Raw genomic sequence first — 26,494 nt, 5'->3', positions numbered from 1 at the left:
CTGTCTAGAATACTGCTGTGTCCCTGGAATTCACTCCCACTGCAGCTCAGGTACGGAGTGCCTCTCTGTGGGTCTCCTGCTCATGTCTCTGCCCCTCTGACACTACACACTGCTTCTAGAACCATCTTACTTCAGGTCACATGGCCCTGCCATTCCTTTGTTTGAAAGCCTTCAGTCCCAGACACCAGAAGACAAGGCCGTGCCCCACAGCACATGTGGACGCTCTCTCCCCGTTTCATCGCTTCCTCTAAAACTCCCGGGCTGAGACAGCGATGACCACTCACTGGGCCCCAGTGGGGAGCTGCGCCTGTCCCTACACCACCTCCTCCATCCTGAGAGCCCCATCTCCCAGGGCTCTAGGGGATGCCTCCTCCCCTGACTCTCCTCTCCCCTCCTCACACAGTCCTCCTCCTCCCCTGCACCAGGCAAAGGCCCTCGTGTGCTTTAACTACTCAATAAATGTTTATCAAGCTTAAATCTCCGGAGTCAGAACTCATTTCCTGGTCTTTGCTCGTAGCCCGATGCCGCTGCCTGGAAGGGCTTCTGAGTAAGCACCAGACGGACCCGTCTGAGACCTGAATCTTGGCGGGGAGGAGGCATCAAAGTCCGGTTGCCAGACATGGCCAAAATTCTTTGTCCGGGCTAAGGAAACAGTCAGCAGACAGCGACCAGGAACTGGCCGTGGAGAGGGTCTACCGTTCCTTTGTGCAGCTAGAGGCTCAGATGATGGATGAACTGTCTTCCATGTTATCCTTTTTATGCACTCCTGTGCCCCACTGCTGTGTGTGTGTGTGTGTATGTGTGTGTGTGTGTACACCCATGTGCATGCGTGCGTGCATGTGCATGCAAGTGCACATGTATGCATGCATGTGTATGTTGGGGCAGTGTGGAGGTCAGAGGTCAGCTTTCAGGAGATGGCTCTCTCCTTCCACCATAAGGGTCCCGGGGAGTGAACTGAGGTCCTCACGCTTGGTGACAGGTGTCTTTAGCTGCTGAGCCATCTCTCCAGGCCACTCTTTTTCTTGCCTGAGCCAGGCCTTCCATGAGATGCTCTTCTTAAGGAATGCAGTCAGACATTTTGGTCACTGGAGCTATGCCCACTCTGGCTTCCAGCTCCCCCCCCCCCCTCTCTCCTCAATGGTCCCTAGGACCATCCTCAGAGGCCTTCTGTTTTGTGATGAAACCCTCCTGCCACAGGCAATGAGGGAGTCTGCCGAGGACTTGCTGTCTTCCCGCTCAGGGAGACGCAGAGATTGGACCGCAGCTGCGGGTAACCAATCTCATCCAGGATGCGCAAATCACAAGACACAGGACAGAGGCGGTAATGAGACAGCCCCTCCTGGCTCTCCAAACACAAGGTCTTGTGATCACAGGCCCTCTGCAGACTATTTTACCAACAGCTAGGGATGGCGATGAAGGAACAAATCCCAGCTACGCGAGGCTTGCACTACTCCCCTCGGTACTTATTGGCGGGTCTTTTGTCTCGGACAGTTTGGCTGTCGTGCGCGTCAATCTGGACTCTGGAAGCTCAGATTCTGCATCTCCAGAGGGGCCTGGGTATCCTGGGGGTCTCCCCAAACCTTCGACAACTGCAGTGGGAGGACGGGAGGGGTTCTCCCTGGGAAGCGGCTTCCTCCGGCTCCCTCTGCATAAACTCTAATCAGGTCAGCGAGTCTGCCAGCAGGAATGGAGGGGCGCCTGGGCTCCACCGACATGGGACTGGTAATAAAATTACACAACAACAGACCCGACTTTCTTAGAGGTAATTCGGTTTTAGATCCCTGGGGAATGCAACGGGCACAGCGGAATTGGATTACAGAAGCACCCAAGATGTAGTGGGCTGTACTCGGAGCCAAGTCCGGGGGACTGGAGAGTTCAACGGCTCTTCAAACGAAATATATGACAGCCACAGTGCACTCAATGCATTCCCCCAGGGGCACAGCAAGCCCTCAGCGGGCTGTGGGGCCAGGCTCCTGGGCAGCTGATAAGAAGGAACTCTGGATAGGAAGTAGGGACAAGAATCTTTCTTTTTTTTTAAATATTTTTAAAAGATTTATTTATTATGTATACAGTGCATATTAGATCACATTATAGATGGTTGTGAGCCACCATGCGGTTGCTGGGAATTGAACTCAGGACCTCTGGAAGAGCAGTCAGTGCTCTTAACCTCTGAGCCATCTCTCCAGCCTGACAAGGATCTTTCTTAGACCTTTTGGGGAGAATGAAAAATATGCCTGGATTCCACTAGAATTGAGCTCCCAGTTAAACCCGCCGGAAACATCTAGAAAGTCACACAAGGTGCCAGCAGAGCGGTCGACCATGCAGGTGTGAGAACACATCCCAAGCTGCCCAGCCCATCCCCTCTGCAGCCTAGAAGATGGTCTAGAGGCTGGCTTCAGAGACACAGCTGCAGCAGGCTCACAGAGAAGTGACAACTTTTCAGGCAGGGTCACTTTGGCTCTTCCACCCCCAGGTGCTTGAGGCTCAGGAATCACCGAGGAGCCATTTACAGGTGGGGAAGGAAGACCCACCACCTTCTCCAAACACCCATGTTTTAATACTTTCACCTAGTCCCAGAACACGGCCCACCACGGAATCACTTCAAAGGCCCCTTCCTCTGTCGCACTTAGTCTTATGTTTACCTTGTTCCTACTTTAAAGTATATGGGCCCTGTGGAGTGGAACAAAAACATGAAGCCACAGGCTTTGAGCTCCGAGCCCTCAGGACAGAAGCTGGCCCCAGTGAAACAGGAGGGACCACGGTGGCCATCACCTGTGGCAGTGTGGCTTAAAGGCCACTCAGCAGCAGTGGCGGCGGTTTAACCTCACATCGAGGTGTTCTCCCTGCACCCAGGCTGAGGATGGGACCCAGGGTGCTGTGTACACAAGGCGAGTTCTGTACTGGTGAGCTGACCTCCCCCCAGGATCCAAGCGGCCCGGCCCCAGGACAGGACATCTGAGTCCCACTCACCCCCGCAGGAGCTTGAAGAGCATACAGCCTAAGGAGAACCAGTCAGCGCTGCTGTCGTAGGACGTCCCCTTCTGCAACACCTCAGGAGCCATGTAGCCATGCGTGCCCCTGGGGAGGGAAGGGAGATGGTCACGGGAGTGCGCTCACTCTGGAATCAGAAGGGTGCCCCCCCCCCCATTTAGAGGGCAGGGACTGGGCAGGGAGGTGTGGCCAGGGCTCAGCGTCACGAGGCCCAGGAGGTGAACTGAACCCAGGCAGGCAGGACAGGAAGTCCTGCACCCAGCTCGGCACTCCTTCATCCTCGCCCTTAGGGTAAGTGCTGCCGACCGGCTTATGCACACTGAGGGTTGACTCAGAAACCCCTGGTGATCACTGGGGCGCATGGGGGTGCGGGGGCCTGAGGAGGATGCGCAACACTATGGGTGCTGGTGGAACATGGCCAGCCCAGCGCAAGATCAAGAGAGCCATGCTGGGAACAGCGAAGACCTCTGCCGGGGCTTCCAACACACTTCCTGGGAAAGCTGAGTCTCAGCCTCGCCTGGGAAGCCACGTGAGGTGGCTTTTAAGCGCCATCCATTGACTGAACCATGATGTGGGGAGTGGAGGGACATTCCCCAGAAGAGATCAAACAAGCTGATGTACAGCTCCAGCCACTGGGGCTTCCCTCAGCGGCCTGCATGGCAGCCAGATGCTCACAGATGGCCTGCGCAGGCAGATAGACCACCATGAATACAGGCGTACAGCTGAGCAAGGACGCCATGGTGCTCGGCTAAGCTCTTCTGTAATGTAAGTGAGGACTCAGGCTTGTGGCTGGCAACATAAATTCACGTTGGCCACAAGCTATGAGCCTGCCGCCCAGCCTGAGCCCATACTGGAAACTGCGGACCACCTTGAAGACTCAGCGGCCGAGAGACAGTGCTCAAGGTCCACATCTGTGGCTTCGAACAAAAGGAAAGCCAGGTGTGTGGTGGGGGTTGGGGGAGCCTGGCCATCCATCTCAACCCAGATCCATCTCTGAAGCCCAGGGGAGGCGAGCAGTTTCCTCTGCCTGGAACACAGCATCTATGTGGGACAGAGGGGTCGTCTTTCTAGCCCTACTGTGCGCCTGCGACCTGACTTTCTCTGCACCTTAATTTGCACACTGTCAACAGTGGTTGTTAACGCCTGTAAAACCGATGGGGTTTTATGCAGATGCTGCACTGACTGCGGGCTGGCACACCTGAAGCAGCTGGGACCTAGCCGATGGCACACCCAGCCTTGCCGGATCCCCTGGCACCCCCTCCCCTACCCCCTCAGTGGTCCCTATCTGCCTGGGGTTCTGCCAGTTGCCAGGTTCAGCTCTCTCTCTCTCTCTCTCTCTCTCTCTCTCTCTCTCTCTCTCTCTCTCTCTCTGAAATAAACACTTCTGGAACTTGGCAGACTCATGCCTGGAACTGTCAAGGAAGGGCAACATCACCATGCTTTCCTTGATTGCACAAGAGATAACGGGGCAGACAGGGCTGGGAGGAGAGACTCAAAGCCAGGTCTGCGCTCTGAAGCCTTCAATTCAGTCCTAGCCACAAAAAATGCCTCGGTGTAAAATAATAAGATGGAAAAAAAAAAAAGTCTTGCTCCCTGTGTCTTTATCCGCATGGAAGGTGCCAGCATTTAAACCAGGAGCCTGGCCACTCAGTCCAGTCTCTTTGTGAAGGCTGTTTGAGACGGTCAGTGTCAACCGTCACTGGCGGATCTGGAATGTCTAAGCACATCTGGGAGGGGTTACTCACTCCTGTGCACGCCTGTGACTGCATTGGTTAACTGAGGTGGAAAGATCCACCATTCCCTAGGCTTGGGTCCCCGGCTGTGGTAAAAGGAGAGAGCAACCTGGGCACAGACCGTTTCCTGACAGGATGTGATGTGCGCATGGCCGCCTACAGCTGGGATGTCCCTGCCAAGGTGCAGCTTAACCTGGGATTACAAACCAAACAAATCTCCCCTTAAGTTGCTTTTGGCAGGGTGTTTTTTTATCACAGTGACAGAAAAAGAAACTGTTCAAATACAGTTCTTCTCACAGCAGACAGAGCAGCCCGCCTTTTGGAGCTGGTTTGACCGGTCGTGACCAGGGCAGCCAGGCGAGTGGGATAAACAACCCCACAGCACGGAGCTTAGGTTCCGGGAGGATGAATTCTTATGAACTCTCCTATTCAGACTTGGTTATGACCACAGTAAACTGGAGGCATTGTCATACCAAAGCGTGGTGGCATTAAAAATTCAAAAGCATCTCTCTGAAGCGGCCAAGGCGCTTTTCCTGGGAGAAGCGCAGGTAGCCACAACCCGTGAGGGTGCCGATGCTTTCAGATCTACCTACAGAAGCAATGCCAGTTACTACCAAGCGCGTGACCCAGGGCTTTCAAAGGCAGTTCTGATTTGAGGCAGGGCCCTCGTAAAAGCACCTGTTATCCAGCCTTTCACTTCTAGCTACACAAAAGAAAAGTCTGTTGTTTATTTTCCACAGAGACCCATGGGAAGAGACTCTGGGGACTTGTGGGGGGGGGGGGCGTTCAGCAGAGAGAACGCATGCCCAGAGGGGCAGTAACATGAAGTCGTAAAAGATTCAGTGCTGAGAGTGGGATGTTTTAATATTTATTTAGTGTCTGCACGTGCATGTGGGGGGTGGGGCGCATACTCAGGCACGGCTTCGAGGTCACAGAACAACTTAGGGGAGTCGGTTTTCTCCTTCTATCATGTGGGCTTTGGGGACGGAACTCAGGTGGTCAGGCTGAGAGGCTAGGTTACCCACTTAGCCATCTGAGGCACAGAGGGAGACATTCTAACAGACAAAGTGGGAGCTGGGGGTGTGGCTTGTCAGCACAGTTTCTTCTTCAGAGCTGGGGCAAGGCTTTGACTTAGAGGCGGCCTCAGGCCAGGTCACCTGCACTTAGCATCACCACCACCAGAGCAGTCTGAGTCTGCAGAGCCGGCTAAGGGCTGTGGCTTCAAGACTACTTCCCTGTGGCCATGAAACTGCTTCCCCTCCAAGGCTAACAGTGTGGCCTGTAAGTGGGTGGCTGACTCCTCAGAAGTACAGCAGATGATTGAGATGGAAAAGTCGGCCCTGAGCCTTCCCTGGGGGAATTCAAGGCAGACATCACATGCCTCTCGAAGAGGTTGTCAAAGAGGTGAGCAGACCTGCCCAGAGTCTCATAGGCTGTGTGCAGTTAGCGTCTGCAGGGACGGCCCCCCGTCCTATGAAGTGGCTGGCTCCTGAGCAGGCGTCAGCTCCCCAGGAGCCAAGTCCTTCCCCGCGGACAGTGACAGGAAGCACCCTGCTCTTATCTGCACCCCACCACCCTGTTACTGAATACCGCACAGGAACCCCCAGCCGGTGAGGAGATGAGGGGCACGGCTGGCCAGGTGGTGTTGCCTGAGCACAGGTGCCGTGGTGCAGAAACGTGGCAAACGCAGCAGACATGATACTCACACGCTGGCGTGAGGCTTCTTTTTGGAGAAGTCACAGGCAAGGCCAAGATCGGATATTCTCACGTGGCCGTGCTCGTCCAGAAGGATGTTCGCAGGCTGAAAGGAAAAGAGTTCAGGAGGCCACTGGAGCTTCACGTCCTCCACAGGGTGCACCCCTATGTCATCACCTCATCATGGCCAACATGACCTTCATAGGATGCATGCCCCACACTGTCACCTCATCATGGCCAACGTGACCTCTTGAGGGTGCACATCTACGTCATCACCTCATCATGGCAGACATGACCTACACAGGGTGCACATCTACATCATCACCTCATCATGGCCGATGTGACCTCTTGAGGGTGCACATCTACGTCACCACCTCATCATGGCCGACACGACCTCTTTAGGGTGCACATCTACGTCATCACCTCATCATGGCCGACATGACCTACACAGGTGCACATCTACATCATCACCTCATCATGGCCGACATGACCTACACAGGTGCACATCTACATCATCACCTCATCATGGCCGACATGACCTACACAGGGTGCACATCTACATCATCACCTCATCATGGCCGACATGACCTACACAGGGTGCACATCTACGTCATCACCTCATCATGGCCGATGTGACCTACACAGGGTGCACATCTACGTCATCACCTCATCATGGCCGATGTGACCTACACAGGGTGCACATCTACGTCATCACCTCATCATGGCCAACATGACCCCTTGAGGGTGCACATCTACGTCATCACCTCATCATGGCCGATGTGACCTACACAGGGTGCACATCTACGTCATCACCTCATCATGGCCAACATGACCCCTTGAGGGTGCACATCTACGTCATCACCTCATCATGGCCAACATGACCTCTTGAGGGTGCACATCTACATCATTACCTCATCATGGCCGACGTGACCTCTTTAGGGTGCACATCTACGTCATCACCTCATCATGGCTGACATGACCTCACCACTGGGAACTCTGTTGTGTTCTCAAACTAAGGCAGCAGGACAGGGAACCCAGCCCCCCTCTGCTGACTTCAGTGAGCGAGGTAAAGGACCCTTCCCAGCAGGGAATGATGCCCAGGGGATGGGCCAGGAGGGCTGCCACCATGGGCATGAAGCATGTCCTCCCCATTGTTCCATAAGCTTCTGTGTAGCCTGCATGAACATCCTAGCAATGGTGAGTGGGGCACAGGCTTCATACCATCTGCGCACCACAGGGTTTCAGAGGACACGGCTGCAAGGGCCACAGACAGGGAGGGATCTTGCAGAGACTTGCAGCTGCCGATCTGAGGGCTGGAAGCATCACAGCACCGAGCCTGCCCTGATGGGCAGGCACCGCTGACCAGGGCCCTCCCAACCAGAGTCTGAGCTTGACTCTGACAGGACTGGGATGTCCATCCACACGCCCCGACACACCCAACCACAGTCACCTCAGGAATATCTTTCCACCATGAAGCACCTATTGTTTTTCCTGAAATAGAAATAACGGGCAAGCACCTACAACACCGGAACATGAATAACCATGAGTGGCCGGAATTAAATTTGAATGGGAATTAAATAACATCATTGCCTGCTAAATAGCTTAGGAAACAAAACAGCCAAGGGATGGGTAAAAGCCATTCGAGGGTTTAAATTAAGACGCAGGCCAGCAGCTCCACGAGCTAGCTGTCAGCCTCTATCTGGTTCCTCATAAAATTCACGAACAACTAACATGCCATGAGCCAACCAGCATCTGGTTATTTCTAGTCCAATAAAAAAAAAATTATCTTTTCTTCTGTATGCTCACATAAAAGCTAAGAGAATAATTCTTTAGTCCAAAAAAAAAATTGACTTTTACAGAAGTATTCTTTAAAAACAAAACAAAACGAAACAAAAACCCATGCGCTCAAAACCAAACCAGTCTATGTTCAGCAGGATGGGGCGGGGTGGAGCACATCTGTACCCTGCCACTCCGGAGGATGAGGCAGGAGGATCTCATTGGGAGGGCCCTGCCTCAAACAAGCAGAAAACGTTTTACAGAACCTAGGAGAAAGGAACATGTTCCAGAAGGAGACAGAGACGAGAGGCAAATACTTTCTCCAACTGTTTTCTTTTTTTCTTTTTTCTGTTTTCTTATCCTATTGGTAAGCTGTCCATCACCCCTGAGTCACCTCTTGCTGTTAACTTACATACCTCACACATGTGCCTATAATCTGCTAAGGTCTCTATCCTTGGTTATGTTTGCTCAGGGTTTTTTGTTTTTGTAGGGCAGGGGGGTTGTTTGTTTTGCCAACTTGACACAAGCTAGAGTCATCCAAGAAGAGAGAAACATAACTGAGAAAATATCTCCTTAAGACCAGGCTGAAGGCAAGTCTGTAGGGCACTTTCTTAATCAGTTACTGATGAGGGAAGGCTCAGCCATTGTGCGTAGGACCACCCCCTTGGCTACTGGTCCTGGGTTCTATAAGAAAGCAGGCTGAGCAAGCCATGGGGAGCAAGCTAGTGAGCAGCACCCTCCATGGCCTCTGCGTCAGTTCCTGCCTCCAGGTTCCTGCCCTGCTTGAGTGCCTGCCCTGACTTCCTTCGGTGATGGCCTACAAGCTACAAGCCCCTTTCCTCCCCAGGTTGGTTTTGGTCATGGTGGTTTATCACAGCAATGGAATCCCTAACTAAGGCAGTCCCTTTAATCTTCTCCTCTGTTGGCATCGCACATTTATGGGCGTCACCATGGACACACCCAGGAACTACCCAGACCCCTCCTTCATGGAGAGCCCAGCACCTCCAGAGTGGGAAGTCAGAGTATGCAGTTCATTGCTTTATCATCCAGGGAGCAAAGACGGTAATTTGACCACAGCTCAGGGATTCAACCTCGACTCAGCAAGAATCACAAACACCTGGCAAGTTCGACAGGCTGAGCTGTCCTCCACAGCCACCTCTCTGTCCCTCCAACAGCCTCGTCCCGCAGGAGCCCCACCACTCTTTATCTTGGCTCATCTTTATCCCTCTCAAACTCCGACCAACTAGCAGGGCGGGATCTGGTCCTTGGTGACCGTCCACTGAGCTGTGACTTTATCCAAAGCAGGAATGCCAGAGTCCTCTTTATGTGTAATTCCTGAACTAAGAAGGAGAGCTGCGACCAGCACCTTAGCAGGCACTGAAGTTGCCATGACAACACGGACCGGCCACAGGTACTGCCCCTGCAGTGGTCACAGGGTGAACAACTTTGTCGGGGCTGAGACTGAGACGGGGCTAGGAAGAAAGACACACAGGGCCCTACTGTAGATAAAGGGCAGGGCGCAGGGGCGGGGTGTCTCAGGGGACCGTGGGCACACCCCGACCCGCCTTACCTTCAGGTCTCTGTAGACAACGAAGCGGGTGTGCATGTGCTCCAGGCCCAGGATGATCTCGCTGGCATAAAAGCGCATCTCCTTCTCAGAAAACACCCCGTGCTGGGAGAGGTGGTAGTGCATGTCGCCTCCTGCAACGGGACGCAGAGGGCAAGTCACAGCTGTTCACTGAGAGAGGACGGAGGTCATCCTAGAGAAAAGGGGGTTGTGACTCTTCCTTTCTGCCTCAACATCTGTCTTTGATGTCTGTCATTTTTGGCCAAAGATGTTGCTCATTATAGAAACAGCTTCAAGGGGGCGATGGGTGAGACCACGTCTCGTGGATGGGACAGAGCAACCAGTCGGGGCTTGGCAGCTCGGCTGCCAGTCACGCCACCAAGCGTGGTCCAACTGAACCTCTGGTTATTTACACACTGCCCGGTAACTGGACCCACCTACGCAGTCCAAAGTAGTGACCTCCTTGACATTGCCATGGCTAAAATACAGAACAAAACCAAAACCAAAATCCTTAACACTAAACACTGGTCCCATGGAGGGAGGTTTGATGTTGATGCTGTCAAGACAGTGAGGCATACGTGACAGAACCCAGGCAGTGGGCACCTGACAGCGCTCATAAAACTGTTGCCCTGATCAGGGTTGCGTGTAACATGATTTGGGGAAAGGAAATAGCTGTGTGGCTTCGAGGACTGCCCATAAGGCCCAGGGTGGGGGGAGGGTACATGGCAAGGGCTGCCACGTGTCTGACTTTGTTGACCTGGACTTCACACACCTCTCCCTCCTCCTGGGGCATACTGACACACTAAATAAAGCTTTTTCCAGTGGACCAGTTTGGCCTCTGCCCTCTCCTCGCCCTGGCAGGGAAGAGGCCACTCTGCCCTAGCCCCTCCAGGAGCACCCCCACCCCCACCAACGCCAAGATCTACCATTGGCTCCGGCATCTTTGGCTCGCTACTGATTTTTTTGTCTTTCCTATTTTGGGGTTGGAGCTGAGCTCAAATCAAACACTCAAAACATAATAAAACGTCAAATGAACTAAAAAAAATAAATAAATTAATAAACATCTGAATAGCTGAATGGCTCATCTTTCATCATTTCAGCTTTTCCTAAAAATACTCCAAGTGTTCAGATATCACATTCTCGCGCTGAAAGCCCTTTCCAGCTGAACATTTTGTGTCTGCACATCTTGGGGGAGGCTGCTCACGGTTTCAAAGACGAACGCAAAGTCCCGAGGACTTAAGGGGCACAGAAAATCAAGGCAGAGTCTACAGAAACCAGCCCTTGGGAGCCAGCTCCTGAAGGCGTGTCAATCTGGGGCCTACATTCCTGGGAGATACTCCATTCCTAAGAGTTGAGACCCAGAAATATGCTAATTAAAGGCCGAGGCCAGCTGCAGTCCAGAAGGTAAAACAACTCCACAGCCAGTGTTTACTTTGTGAGACTTTCTCAACCCAGCTTCCTACGGGAGAGGATGGCAGGCTGAGAGAGAAACCATGGCCAGTATTGCAGGACGTATCTACTGAAAATCAAAGGGCACAGATACCCTCGGACTACAGTGACAGCCCGTGATGGGACAGCCTCACAGAGCCCGGCACCCCTAGGTGTCTCCGGCTCAGAGGGAAGAGCACACGGAGCTCCGCGCTGCAGCCAGACGCCCAGGGCTCACTCACCGTTCATCAGGTCCAGGATGAAGCAGAGTTTGTCCGGCGTGTGGAAGGCGTACGTCATGCAGACGATGAAGGGGCAGTCCTGGAGCAGGGAAACACAAGCCCGTGAGAAGAACAGAAGCTGCCCCAGAAAGCATGGCCACCACCAGTTCCCCCACTGTGGACTCCTGGTGAGCCCTCTCCCTGGCTCTGAATGTGACACACACTGGTCACTTCCGGAGCCACAGAGCAGCAGACCCAGCTAACGACAGAGCCAGAGGCCGGGACCGCCACGGGGGCAGCTGGAGTTGGGGCGTCCTCGCACCCCGATTCACCTCGGTACTGTTCTTTCTGATCATGGGATGCTGGTCTCTGCTGGCCACAGTTTGGGTCCTGGACCAGTTAACTATTTGAGTCTCTGCTTTGAACTCAGGAGACCCAAACAAGAGGGCTGTTAGGACCTGTGTTATTAGAATGAAATTAAGGTGGAAAACGTGCTGTAGAGTGAGTGATGCCTCAACAGTAGACAGGTGTCTGCGCCCCTCGAATCGTCTACAGAGTCCACAGAACCCTAAGGGAAACGAACGCTGACATGTTGATCAATGCGTGGGGCTCTAAAGGGTCACGTATAGACACGCTTTAAGAAAAACAAGCAATGGAGGCAGATGAGGGCCTGAGCTCAGAAGCCCTGCACCCACATTAAAGAAACAGCAGCTGAGCACGCGCGCTAGCACAGGGGAGGCAGAGAGACGAGGATCCCTGGGGCCCACTGGCCACTCAGTCTAGCCCAGTCAGCAGCAAGCTCAAGCTTCAGTGTGAGACCCTGTCTCAAAAAACAAAGTACAGAGCGACAGAGGAAGCCAGCACCCACCTCTGGCCTCCACAGGTACACATATGGATGAGCATCTCACACTCCTGCATTTAGGTTATCACACACGCGCACACACACATGCGTACACACATGCACATGCACACACACATAAACATGCATACACACATAGACAACCAAAGATGCACACACACATACAAGCATGCACATATGCTATATATACATGAACACACATGCATACACATGTGTACACACATAAGTGCATACATGTATTCACAGACACAGAGGTGAACACATATGCATGCACACAGGTTCACACACATACATATATTCATATATACACACACACAACCAGACATACACAGGTGTATGCACATGTGCACACAAATACCCAAGTACATATATGTATATGCACATGTACACATGTGTACACATATTTACACATGCATACACACATGTACATACATACATACACATGCACGCACACATACACATACTTATGAAGCAAATGTGGTTCAGGCAGCATGGCCTAGGCTCAAGTACAAAACTGGGTAACAGAGAAGAGAGGCACACGTGCAGATGGCCGGTCACGGTGAGTGTAATAAGTGTAACACAAAAGGCCACAGGTGGGGTCAGTGTTTTCTGTCTGTGCTGGACAGCTGAGCAGGCTACACAACAAAGCAGAGACACTGCCGGGCCACAGGCTCTGCATTAACACCCCGTTAGCACCATGGTGCTGAGCCAGGCCCAGCTGTTGGCAGCTGTTACCTGGGTTTTGCATCACCACGACCTGGCAACTCAGCAGCAGGGGAGCCTGAGGCCTCCAGAGCTGCCTGACGGCTCTGCCTGGATTAGCCTAGCCTGAGAAGGGCCTCGGAGGAGAGCAGGGGAGGGGACACACACGGATGAGACTTTGGAGCTGAGTGTTGCTCAGGCTCCACAGACCCCACACAGCGTCTGCCACCAGTCTCTGTGTCCTTTTCTTACAAGGCTTCTAGAGATGGGTGAAGCGTTCTTGGCTCGTGGACTGTCCAGAGGGAGACCTCAAGCTGGCTTTGGTCCCGCTGCCCACCTACTACTCAGGCGCACAGGGAGTGGCTGTCACGTGCAGCGACGTGGGCTATCTCACCCTCTCAGGGAGAGAGAAGTAGAAACAGCCACACACGGGTCAGGCTAACAGCAGAGACAGCCGCCTTGTGAGAGCTGAGGAGAGGAAAGGCCTGGGCAGGGATCCGGTGACCCAGAGGCGACTTCAGGCCTTCGGGCTCCTGACAAACCTGCATCTCCTTGGCCATGCATCAGACCCCTGCTGGACTCACCACAGGATCTGTTCAGATTCCCCGTGTGTCCTCACCGCTAAAGAGTCTCACCAACAACGCAGCCCATCCATACAACACAGTCCTTCTCAACGCTGTGAATTATTAAAAATCCAAAGACAACGTTGAGGTTTCCCCAGCACACCTTCCTTAAAACCTCGGTGCTGGGAAGACGCTCAGACGTTAAGGCTCTCACCACACCATCGAGAGCGCCTGGGTTTGATCTCCAGAACCCAGAGAGGGAGGCGTGGAGGCATGCAAGCGCAGTCCCAACCCCGTGGAGGCAGAGAGAGGTGATCCCTGGGCCTCCCTGGCCTAGCTCAGTTGTTGAGGCCCAGATCAGGGAGAACCTACCTCAAAACACAGGGGAAATCTAACAACCTGAGAGCAATGGCCAGCATTGACCTCTGACCTCCACACTCACATGCATAGGCGCGCACACACACACAGCCGCATGCTCAAACGCACACACAAAACGCAAAATAACAGATTCCCAAAACCTCCACGGGTAAAAGGTTGTGCGGATGGTTTGGAGCTGCCGTGCGTTGTAAACTAAGGGTGTACAGACTTGGGACTCATTTCTGTAAGTCTCCTAGAGAAAAATCAGGCCAAGATGAGTGACAGCCTCCTCCTCGGCCCTCTGTTCTGCTGAGATGCTTAATCTGCTGACTCCAGCAGTTGTGCATCCTCTGGTACAGGAGCCACAGCACCACCCTCCTGTGAAGGTTTCAGAGGCCTTCTGTCTTAGTTAGGGTCACTGTTGCTGTCATGAAGAAATTAAGTTGGGGAGGAAAGGATTTATTCATCTTACACCATTCATCACCGAAGGGCGTCAGGACAGGAACTCAAGCAGGGCAGGAACCTGCAGGCAGCAGCTGATGCAGAGGCCATGGAGGGTGCTGCTCACTGGCTTGCTCCTCATGGCTTACTCAGCCTGCTTCCTTATAGAACCCAGGACCACCAGCCCAGGGATGACATCACCCATAAAGGGCTGGGCATCCCCTATCGATCACTAATTGAGAAGATGCTGCTTACAGCCTGACTTCATGGAGGCATTTTCCCAACTGAAGTTCCCTCTGTCCGGATGACTCTAGCTTGTGACAGATCTTTCCACGACCTTCTGGGAGGTGCCATCTTGTCCCGTTCCACACTTCCCTCTTTATCCTCAGTGGGACTCCCCAGACACTCTCCCTGTGGCCTAATGGGCAGCTCAGTGGAACAGAGAAGTGGGCAGACCTGAAACTCAGCAAGGCCAGGGTCTTTCCCAACCGGGGTGAGGAACTGCAGCCAGGGCACCAGGGGACCTCACAGGGGAGATCCGGGAACACGGCGGCCCGTGGTCCTTCTAGTGACAACCGTGGGAAGAGCTGCAGAGGGGCTGTGTCTCCCTGAGAAAGTGAGCGAGCGTCTTCAGTAAGATAGGGAACACGTTTTTAGATTTAGAATTAGAGGGTCTAAAAAAGAAAAGAAAAGAAAAGAAAAATCCCTGAAGGTTTCAGTTCCGTAATTCAAAGGCCAGGAAGCTAAGGCCCCGAATAGGGAACCTGCTTGTATGAGGCCACAAAGAAAAGGGTAGTTAGCCGTGATGGAGGCCCCACGTTCCGCATAGCTGGCTCCCCTCCACTCTTTTTTTTTTTTTTTTTTTTTTACCAGCCTAAGCTCCGACCACCATGTTCTGAGCAAGCAAGCCATTCAAGCTTGAATTTCTCAGATCCTTTGGACCAAGGCTTGTCGCTCACAGCCGCAGACCCTGTGATGATGGCCTCTGCCCACCTCAATGTTCACACCTGGGAAAACTCAGCGCTACCTCACCTAGCCTGGCTGCACCTGCCGCCATAGCCTTCCCTGCGGGCGGGGTCACAGCCTGACAGCAACAGGTGCAGATGGCAAACTCAGATGGCCTCATTGGACATCTGTCCACACTTGTGGGAGACTGTACAACGCCTGCAGCCAGCCCTCCCCCACCCCTCCTAGGAACCCCCTCCCCCGAAGGCCCTCTGGATACACTAGGCTGGAGCTCATTTGCTCCCCCTGGGGCAATCTCTTTAATGAGACTGAACAAACACCGGAGGCTACAGTTGTTTTCACTGCTTTAGCTCAAGCCGCACAGCGCTTATCACTGACATGGTGTGGAGCAGAGCCAGTAGGAGAGAAAGGCTGGGTGGTGCCTAAGAACCCGCTACCCACAAGCACCATTGGCCCAGGGGCCGTGCAGACACCAGAAGGCGTGTCCCGTGGCGTCCAGGACACGCAGAACCAGATGCTGACAGCCCCGAGTCATTTTACTATGGCTCTACAGGCTGAAGCTCCTGTGTCACTATTGACAGAGCAGCTTCGAGTTCAGGAGGGTTAATTCTCCTAGGGTTAGTTCAAGTTGGTGGCCCAACGTAACCTTGTTTTCCCATGTATTTCCTTTAGGTCAGAACCAAAGCATAGATGCATGCTCCTCACCCACCCCCCAGCCCAGTAAAGGAAATAGTTGAAGAACACAGGCAATCAGGCCTTGTAGCTTTCCAACATCAAAAGCCATTCTCCATAGCACTTCCTGAAAACCACTGGGGCTTAAAACAAGACAAAACAAACAAATGAACAAACAAACAAAAAACACCTCATAAAAAAAAAAAAAGGCTGAGTGTCCGGAGTTGGAAGGCACACCTGCATAAGGCGGGATTATCTAGAGCCCCGCTCGCTTGCTCTCATTTTACAGTTCACCTAAACAGTGTGGCTACTGTGCTTCAGCAGCAAACAGCCCCCCCAGAAGCTCTGAAGAGAAATGCTAGAGTCGTTATCAACCGCAATTCAATAAAAGCAGGTCACGGAAAAAACACTTTGCCTCCCAAAGGGATGATCCGAAAGGTGAGCTAGGGTCAGGGTGGCCAAGAACTGGAAAGGGCGGGTCTGTTCTCGTTTGCCCTTCCCTCTCGAAGGCTGAAAGGGGCTCCTTGATTAGCCATTAAGGTAGCACACACCTTTAATCCCAGCACTCGGGAAACAGAGGCAGGTGGATCGCTGTGAGTTCGAGGCCAGCCTGGTCTACAAAGAGAGCCCAGGACAGCTAGGGCTATACACACACACACACACACACACACACACACACACACACACACACACAATTCTATGCCCTTGGTCCCAAGCCCCTGCTGTGCTCTGACTTCTGGCTGACATGCCTGCATAGTGACAAGGACAGCTGCCTTGGATGTGCCGTTTTGTATGGTGGCTTCTGTACAAACAAGTACAGGCCACTGTGGGTTTTTTTTTTGGGGGGGGCAGGGTACAGGGATTAACCCCAAGGCCTCGATGCCTGCCCATCAAGTGCTCACCCCCCTAATCTCCAGCCGTGGTTTATTAGGCTGACAACACCCTTCCCAGACAAACAAGTCGGAGTGGAAGTCCCGCCCTCCGCCCGGCTCATGAAGGGACGAACATTCGAGAAGCCTTTCCCCCTCCGGTTAGCTTTCTACCATGTGTCGGCAATTTTTAAATTACATTCAAGCGTTCTTCTCATCATTAACTTTCTGCCATCTGGGCACTACGGTCTGCAAAGTAGGAAGCCGGGAGACAGGAAGTACTCTGAGGGAGGCGCCGGGTGTGCAGGACAAGGGGTAGCACTGGCCGTGCCTCCATCTGGGCGGAAAGGCCCCACACTGGAGGCGTCGTCCACCCAGCGTGTGTCCGCCCGTGCTGCACCCTGTGCCACACCCTAACCCGCCCTCCTTCAACCTACTTTGTGATCCGCTGGGACAAACACACGCAACGGACAAGCGTTCCGAAGCCTCAGGACCTGGCCCGGCTGCTCACCCCAGTGCTCACGAGAGACAGCATGATCCTTTCGTTCAGCGCTAGCGTCTCGCCTTGCTTCATCTTGACCCTCTTCTTGTCCAGGCACTTCATGGCGTACCTGGGAACACAGGGGCAAGGGCGCAGTCCAGGCCGGGAACCCACACCAGGCTACACAAACTTGCAGTTCAACTTCCCCACCGCCCCCCCCCCAACTGGCATCAGAGTCTAGGACTCTGAAAAACCCCTTGTGTTTGTGTTTTGTTAACTGGCACACTGTGAGCTGGGCGTGTCGGTGAAAACACCTTGAGGCAGAGGCAGGTGAATCTCGGTGAGTTTGAGGCCAGCCTGGTCTACACAGCAAGTATCAGGCCAACCAGGGCTATACGAGACCCTGTCACGTGACCTATTAGGAAAGCAGCTCTTGAGGCAGCAAGAAGCTTAACCACAGACTGTGGGAAATGTCTTATCCCTGATGAGAGACTTTCACAATGCTCCATGTGTGGCTCTTTCATCATCACCGCCAGGGTGGCTTTCGTAAAACTGTTCACTGAAGGATGAAGTGGAAAGCACACTCAGGCCGGGGCACGCTCGCTGCAGAAGCCTGCACGAGGAAAGGCACCACAGGTCCCTGGCTCAAGCTCACAGGTGGGTAACAACTGCAGGATGTGCCACCCTGACGTGGGCACTCCACGTGTTCCTTGCTGCTAGCTTCCCTGTGGCCCTAAGAAGTGAAGGGCCGGGCTTACTGTCCAAAATCAAACATCTATTTCTTTCTGTAGGACCAAGGCCTCCACAAAGTGCTCTCAACAATCCCGTCGAGACAAGACAGAGGCTCACATTTTCCCCGTGTCTGCTTTTCTGCAGCCGTAAACTTCGCCGAACCCTCCTCGGCCAATAATCCTGTGCACGGTGAAGTCGTTCATGGTCAGCTGTGGAGTCGTGAGACAAGCGAAGACAGAAAGCCACATGGAGTCAGTGTGAGGCGCAGACAGGGCCCGTGTCACCTCCCTGTCCCAGGAGACTGCAGGGTGGCGTCCTCCGGAATGACCTCCTCCCTCAGCCACTCACTACCCCATGGCACACAAGGCCCAACGTGGAGGCAGGTGTGGCGCGGCAGTGTGGGAGGGGACTGTCGCTCCACTCCTGAAAACCTTAGGTTATGCGAGCCCTGACCTTGGGGCAGAGGGAGTGTAGAATTACTAGTCAAAATGAGTAGTGACCTCAGCCACCAGGAAGCCTAGCGTTTGGGGACAGTCAGGCCCTTCTCGGTGCAGAGCGGCCTAGTGGGAAGACATGAGTCCACGCTGAGGGCAGCTGTTTCAGAACAAATGCTGGACTGCAAGTGTGTCTCTGTGTGTGCATATGCATGCCTGTGTGCCTGTCTGTATGTGGGTGTGGGTGCACATGTATGACTGTGTATGTGTGTATGTATTTGTGTATGTTATAGCCCCTTCTAGAAAATCATCCAAGACACAGAGAATCCTTCTTCCAACAGCACTGCTATAAGTACAAATAGTTCTTTAAAAGCAAAAGCACAACTGAATCTTTTGTCCAGTCAAAACCCTGTATTCCCAGAAGATCCATGTAGGGAGGGGAGAGGGTGCAAACCGAACTGCGCATCCATACGTGACCCACAGATCCATACGTGACCCACAGATCCATACGTGACCCACAGATCCATACGTGACCCACAGATCCATACGTGACCCACAGATCCGTCACTTCCCTGGAATGACCAATGCTTCAGCCTGGAGGATGGAGAGACACCTAGCAACCACACACAGGGGCAGCCAGCACCCAGGGTCACTTTGTTCAGTTTTCCTGGGGTTTGGGGTGTGTGTGTGTGTGTGTGTGTGTGTGTGTGTGAGAGAGAGAGAGAGAGAGAGAGAGAGAGAAAGAGAGAGAGAGAGAGAGTGTGTGTGTGTGTGTGTGAGAGAGAGAGAGAGAGAGAGAGAGAGAGATTTGCCCCCCATGCTGAGGCCTGAGGCTTTGCACTTGCTAGGCCAGTGTTCCACCATTGAGCTAAATATCCAAGTCTACTCCTGCCAATTCCAAAATAAGGAAAAGGAAACCAAACAAAACCACCCTGAAACCTTATTCTATCAAAGTTTTCCACTCGTATTATTATATCCTACAATAAGACAGGGGAAGGAAACTTCACAACGTGGCAGGAGCCCAGGCTGCATAGACGTCGCATTAAGTGGAAGGCTTGCGTTGACGCCGTTATTTTTGGTAAAGGGTCAATCAATCCCAACTTAAAAATAGCCCTTCTTACGTACATGAACTCACTCCCGCACAAACACGAGAAAAGAAAGTTAAGATCCCAACTGCTTATCAGGAGCATGGGAGCCCGGCTTTTAATCCAGAGAACTGTAGGAAGGACATCTGTGCTCGTACCCTTGGGGAGAACGTTCCAGAACAACGGCATTTTCTCACGACATTAGGGCAGAGGAAGTTTTCATTTAAAAAAAAGAAGAAGAAGAAGAAGAAGAAGAAGAAGAAGAAAGAAAATGAAACAGAGAAGTGTGGTACTCACGTGAATATTTAATTCCACATTCTTCCACTGACAGAATCTGGTGAATTTATCGCTGAAAGAGAAAACACGAGTGATTACTAAAGTGTTACACATCCCTTACTGGAGTTCTAGAGGGAGCTCTGTGGGGTGGGGCCGGGATCGAGCTCATGTTGACTCTCACACAAGGGAAACACTCTCCAACATGACAGCTGACACGCCTGCAGCACAACCCTTGTACCCGTGGCTCAGGAAAATCTTGGAAGAGCGGGCAGAAAGACGGTAAGAGCCAGAGGACCAACGCACAGCAGGGAAAGCCCCACCCATGGACTCTCAGCAATATGGTTGCCCGAACAAGACCAGCACAGTGACAATACCAGTTGACCCGCCAACGGGAACAGGAAACATTTCACGTGGCCCCACCCCTAAATTTTCATTTAGGGGTGTTGTCCAAGGATGGGTGCCCACATAGGTTCAATCCCAAGTGATCAGCCCTGAACACATGTATGCATGAGCAAAACTAAATGGACTCAGGTTATATGCCTGTGTTAAGATGTGCACACACACATGCACACACACACATGTATATGCTTATACATACATACACATAGCAGTGTACACACACAACAGTAGCAATTATAGATGAGGCCGTGAACTTGGGAGGAGGGAAAACATGGAGGAGCTGGAGGGAGCTGTACAGGAGTAATGAAATACAATTATCTAAATAAATAAATAAATAAATAAATAAATAATGAAAGGCTTTATGTCCCTCTGGGATTGTCACATGCTACCATGTGTAATTTGATTTAATAGTGTATTGATGCAAACTACTGTGCCTAAGTTACCGCTCTGTGGTCAGGGTGAGTCACCACTGCAGTTCCCTGCGTCTCTCTTTCCACACAAGGCCCCCCAAGACCTGGCTTCCTTTGCACACTAGGGGCATTTCAATCTGGAGGGGGGTCTCGTGTCCACGGGCTCGGCAGCTGCAGACGGCCCGTGACTGCTATGTTAGACCTTCTGTTATAAACAACTAAAAAGACACCCAATATACACAAATATTCCTAAGGGCAACACACCGACCCTGTGTTCACCGCATGCCAAATCCACGCGGCGCATTGACCCCCTTCCAACAGCTCTGTGGGCCGGGGCGTCCTGACCCCATTTTGCAAATGCCAAGGCCACCAAATGGAACTGGACAAAGGTCAGCTGTGTGTGGGTGAGCAGATGGGCCCAGACCAGCAGGCTCCCAAGCTTCTCAAAGACCCATGGGGTGCAGCAGAGAGCCCCTCACACTGACACCCCAGATGCCTTCCCCACTGCCTGCCAAGCTCTGTCTTCGTTCACGCAGTGGACAAATGTCCACCCTCTGTCTTCTTAACACAGACATTATTATGGCTGCTTATTCATTAATGTGCAGGATGTTTACATGGTGGTGTCACCACAGAGGTCCAGAAAAAAATGCAGAGTGTGTGTCGGGGATCATACAGCCTGGTGTAAGGTTGTCTATCTAATGGCTCTAGGGCCCTGGGGTCAATCCCTCGAGCCAGAGAAAGGGTGGGGGGAGGGGAAAGGAAGGAAGGAGGGGGAAGGGGAAAGAGAGGGGGGAGGGAGGGGAGAGGAGAGGAGGGCCAGAGGGCTGCACCTCACCTAGCCCCTGATTGATTCCTCAAAGAGACACAGAATTCAAGGGTCTATGCGCAAAGGGGAAAGGAGGTTCTTATGAAGTCACAGGTGCCAGCATCCCAGGAGGAAGCTTAGGATGCCAACTGCCGCAGCCCCCCAGGGATCACTAAACCGGCCGTGAATAAAAGGCTTCTCGCACTGAAACTTCCCTCTTGAACCTAAGTTGGCCTTTAGAGAGTGTCTCGCTGGCCCTCCTAACATCTCTACATGACTAAGTTTGAAATCACGTTTCCAGCATCATTGGTTCATGCAGCGGCATCAGCCTTTGGGGCTCCCCTCCTCTCAGAGTTTGGGTCCGACAGGAGGAATAGCCTGTACCATCTGCCTTCTAAGCATGAACTTGCTCTTCAGCGAGGGCCCAGGTGTCCGCGGGTGCCTAGCAGAGTCTGCAGCAGGGCCACCTGGGTACCATTCCTCATTAACACCTGGGGTAGAGTGCAAAGCTCTAGGGACCAGGGGCCTTTGGCAGCCAGAGCCCAAGGACTCCCGGGAGACCGGGAGACCGGGAGGTGGCACGGGGGGGGGGGGGGGGGGGGCTGCAGGGGGGTGAAACCTGGATGTGGGAGGGGCTCGGGGGCTCACTTTCTACAAGTCCTTCCCTGACAGTGAGTCAGCTGGGCTCCCAGCCTAGCCTTTGGCAGCTTCTGCACTCCCTGGAAGCAACAGGGAGCCACGGACAGGCAGTGTCTCCTTCTCCCCCACAGATGGCAGAGCTCAGAGGAAGTCCCTCACGTCCCTCAGTGCACCCACCCACCTGCCTGCACATGCTTTCCAAACCCAAGCTCCACACTCACAACGAGGCATGCGTACACATATATATTTGAGAACGCATTGACAGAAAACAATCTAAAGTGTTATAAATCAACAAACTGACTTCCAAAGTAGTTTACTTACCTAAAACTAGAACTGCTTTAAAGATGTGTTTACATGCCCTGGTGTGTGTGTGTGTGTGTGTGTGTGTGTGTGTGTGTGTGTACATGTGTTGCCTACAATGCAAGTCACACCCATTGCATCCCATGAGGAGGGATCACCAAATCTTGAGGTAAGGACAGATCAGGCCCAGGGCTTGGAGCAAGTGGAACCAGGTCACATAAGAGTTTAAGATGCACTCAAGGGAGGGGAAGCTGGAATGAGGCCAAAGCTCAGCTCCGAGCCTGCATTCCCTCACTGAACCTCTTCCCAGAGATTTCTGCTGGTGCCAGGATCAGAGGTCAGTCCCCAAGATATTGAGTGCACTCCAGGACAAATTGTCTTTTTTTTTTTTTTTTTTTTTTTTTTTTTGGTTTTTGGTTTTTGGTTTTTGGAGACAGGGTTTCTCTGTGTAGCCTTGACTGTCCGGGACCCACTTTGTAAACCAGGCCAACCTTGAACTGACAGAGATCTGCCTGCCTCTGCCTCCCGAGTGCTGGGATTACAGGCGTGTGCCACCACCGCCCAGCAACAAATTGTCTCTTGATTCTAGTCGAACCAAAACACACGCAGTCGAGGTGAACACACACACACACACACACACACACACACACACACACACACACACACACGGTACTGACTGCTCTCGAGAGGCTGGGAGCCCTGAGACCTGACTGTTTAGAGCTCAGGGGGCAGGCGTGGACCAGTCTCAGAGTGTCAGGCGACACACTACTCTGTAACTTGGAAACCCATGGGGATGAATTCATGAACTGTGCAAGCGATGTCCGTGAGCCCAGAGTTCATCCGTTCCCAGAGTTGCCTTGCTTCACACGCCTCAAGATCCTTAGATAGGAGTCAGATACAACACAGCCATCACGCAGAGTTAGCTCAGGCCTCCCGTATGATCCTCGGAAAAACGGAAGCACCCCAGGCTGTCTCAATTTCAGACCATCCTGAAGTGGATCTCGGGGTGGGGGGTGGGGGGGTCAAGGGCTACACACCCCAGAGCTATAACATAAAGGAAGAAGCGTCCTGGCAGAAGGCTGGCCACAGGTCGTGGCCACCAAGGGCCCGTGGAGGGATAAAGGAGCATTCTCTAGAAGGGCAGCACACATGGGAATGCCATGCATCCTGCACACGCCACACCAACACGCCACCACGCCACGTACCTTTCCATAAACTTTTGGAAAATATCCCCTCGAAGGCTTTCGCAGATTTCGTCTATGTATGGCTGGAAAGAACGGAGGGAAGAAAATGACACCATGTAAATAGGAATGAGTCAAGGAAAAAGGGCGCAAGCCCACAGACTTGGGTCCGAGGTCAGCATCCCAGCTGCCGCCCCTATGCTGGTCCATCTTGAGGTTCCCCCAAAATGTGAACAGGCTCTGCAGTGTCTCAGGCAAGGACAGCTCTTTCCTTAGAGGCAGATGCTTCCTCAGGGACCGGAGATGGCTTCGTGAGCCACATAAAGGGGTCCCAAGCCCTTTCTGGAAAAGGGTGTGGGGAGGGATGCCACACATTTTCATCTGGCCCTGCGAGGGAATTTCCTAGCATGCCTTGCTATGAGCCCTTTCCACGTGGATTGAGTTTTAATAGACCCACAGCCGATCATCCTAATTGCTATTAATGGATGCTGTGCCTTTTAGACTGAGAGCCAACGGTACCCAGAAGGGGAAGGAGGCTGTGGGGGTGGAGCTTGTGTGGTCCGGGGAGGTGCTGAGACTCCAGGTTCCTCACATGGGGATCAACTGTTTTCTGCCTCAGCTCTGCTTCATGGTTCTGAGCAAAGGGCCGGGCTTTCTGTCCCACAAGCTGGAGCCGAGAATAAGAGGCTGGCGGAGGGCCACACCTCAGAGTTCGCCAGAGTCCAGGAGATCTTAGGGGGAAATATTTTTGATATACTTGCGTGTAAAATAATCAGAGACCTTGGGAGAAGGGAAGTCTACTGAAGCAGACCGTGTCCCGGCAGCAGGGCGCTCAGGAGGAACTCGGGAGTGAGACCCCCATGGTTCCTCAAATAGATTTTTCTCCACAGGGGACAGGTGCTCGTTCATGGTCTATGTTTCTGTTGTATTGAACGCTCCATTCTTCCTATTATTCACAGCCAAGCCTCCCTAGACTCCTTAGCCACCGCCTGGCCACGTTCCAACACACCAGACCTGTGCTGGTAGCCACTGACCGCCAACCTGACAGGATCCAGGATCCGGGATGGCCACGGAGACAGATCTCCTGGCCTGCCTGTGAGGGAAGAGCCGCCTTGATGCTTCCTGACTGAGAACCCTGGCGCTACACCTTCCCAGCACTTGGCTGTGAGCCCCTGGGACACCTTCTATCCTTCTATCCTTAGGTAGCTTTTGTCAGGCACATTACAGAGACTACACACACACACACACACACACACACACACACACACACACACACACCAGTGAAGGGAGGGCAAAGTCTGCATTCAGTGGTGAGTGTGAGCACACAGGCACTCCATGGTCCTCGGGTCCCTCAGTCTATAAAAGGGGACAGTCACGTGTAATAAATGATGACAAAATGAATGAAATTTAAGGATGTTGCCAGCAGAGTCTAGCATCTTCTGGTCACCTACCAGCCAGGCCCTCCCCCCTCTCTCTCTCACTCCCAGCCAGGCCCCCCCTCTCACTCCCAGCCAGGCCCCCCTCTCTCTCTCTCTCACTCCCAGCCAGGCCCCTCTCCCAGCCTGTGCTTCACCAGTGCATCTCACTGTAAATAATCTGGCAATTGAATAAAGGATGAACTCATTCATTTCACTTTTGGAAACTAATTGATTAACGGGATTCCTTCGCGTCTTATAACTCACAGAGACATGAACAGATGCTAGCTCTCTGAGACTCTGACTGTCCTCACTACCATGGCCACCTCTTTCAAAACAAACAAACAAACAAACAAACAAAACAAAAAATCTACTCTGTAAAAGGCTCTGGGGGAAGACGCTGTTCGGCCTAACCAGCAGCACACAGGCACAGGCCTGCCTGCGGAGAGGCCAGCTTTCCGGGTCTCGGTTTAAATCTTTGCAGTGTTCAGCACAGAAGCAATCAAATGGCGTGCGACCCCTCCCCAGGGTTCTCAGAGCATCACCTCTTACTCTGGGACATAAATCTCACTTCATCCAGAGGATAATCACTCAGCATCACCCCCCACCTATCACAGACAGCGGATGCCGAGCGGGAGAAAGGAAGGCTTCGGATCGGTCTTAGCTCAATGGATTTCCAGGGCATTCAGTGGTAAGAACGGTGCAGCGGTCTCTTTCCGGGCACATCTGTGAAGACTGTGGGCACTGCAGCAGGTCACAGCAAGAGCACCTGCTCTAAGCAGACAGCCTTGCACGTCACTGCGTTTGGAGAGCTAAGAAAACGTTACCCAGTTTGCTAGAGAGGCAGGTCAGGCTGTTTCGAAGCCATCTCATCTTACCTGAAAAAGAGTAGCTGTCACCTGCTTCTTGGAGAGATGGCTCTGCACGTGTTCCACGGCTTGCTTTGAGAATTGCTTTAAAGGGAAAAGGAAAAGAGAGAAGGCAGTTTTTCTTTTTTAAATAAGGAGGTGACATATCCACAGATGACACAGTACAACTGACAGTTTGACCAAGTTACCCCACAACAGTAACCTGCGGGCTCTCTGCAGACAGTCCACTCACTGGGTGTCTAGAGTCCCTCCTTGGGTACCTAGAGTACACCCCTCAGCAGGTCAGGGTTCCCATGGCAACAGAGTGTAAGGGACCCTACAGCCACTGCCTGACTACATATATAACTCCTGCCTTCCTTGATGACAGATGTCAGCTATCTGCTGTGTCGGTGAAAACGGATGCAGGAGCATGCACCTAGGAATTCAGCACAAGGGTTACAAGCCAGGCCACGGTGGCAGATGGCTCTGGGTCCTGGAGGTCTCACCGCAGCTCCAGCAGAGGGCAGCTGGGGCAAACAGAACAGGCTTTCCATTGATGTGGGTTGCAAACTAGATCTTCCAGAAGCCTCTCAATGTGGTTTCCTCCGTTCAAATTGTTTCTCGCCGGCTAACGGGATTCCTCCCATTT

The 26,494-nt window shown here is 52.8% G+C and overlaps 1 protein-coding gene across 2 annotated transcripts in view; it reads right to left on the bottom strand.

Moving 5' to 3' along the window:
- Nucleotides 1-26,494, bottom strand: part of GRK3 (G protein-coupled receptor kinase 3) — a 93,945-nt gene that overhangs the window by 18,104 nt on the left and 49,347 nt on the right. For both annotated transcript variants that reach the window (XM_084761107.1, XM_084761108.1), the window contains 9 exons: nucleotides 25,876-25,950; nucleotides 23,607-23,668; nucleotides 19,870-19,921; nucleotides 18,171-18,262; nucleotides 17,352-17,451; nucleotides 11,433-11,511; nucleotides 9,766-9,896; nucleotides 6,431-6,525; nucleotides 2,971-3,078 (listed from right to left, as the gene is read on the bottom strand). In XM_084761107.1, coding sequence (XP_084617233.1) covers nucleotides 2,971-3,078; nucleotides 6,431-6,525; nucleotides 9,766-9,896; nucleotides 11,433-11,511; nucleotides 17,352-17,451; nucleotides 18,171-18,262; nucleotides 19,870-19,921; nucleotides 23,607-23,668; nucleotides 25,876-25,950 — 794 coding nt within the window. The remainder of the gene's footprint in view (nucleotides 1-2,970; nucleotides 3,079-6,430; nucleotides 6,526-9,765; nucleotides 9,897-11,432; nucleotides 11,512-17,351; nucleotides 17,452-18,170; nucleotides 18,263-19,869; nucleotides 19,922-23,606; nucleotides 23,669-25,875; nucleotides 25,951-26,494) is intronic.

This window comes from Acomys minous (assembly GCF_964271855.1).
Source record: "Acomys minous genome assembly, chromosome: 16".
In the NCBI taxonomy this organism is placed as follows: domain Eukaryota; kingdom Metazoa; phylum Chordata; class Mammalia; order Rodentia; family Muridae; genus Acomys; species Acomys minous.
The sequence above is the reverse complement of the archived record's forward strand: the minus strand, read 5'-3'. Positions and strand labels throughout refer to the sequence as shown.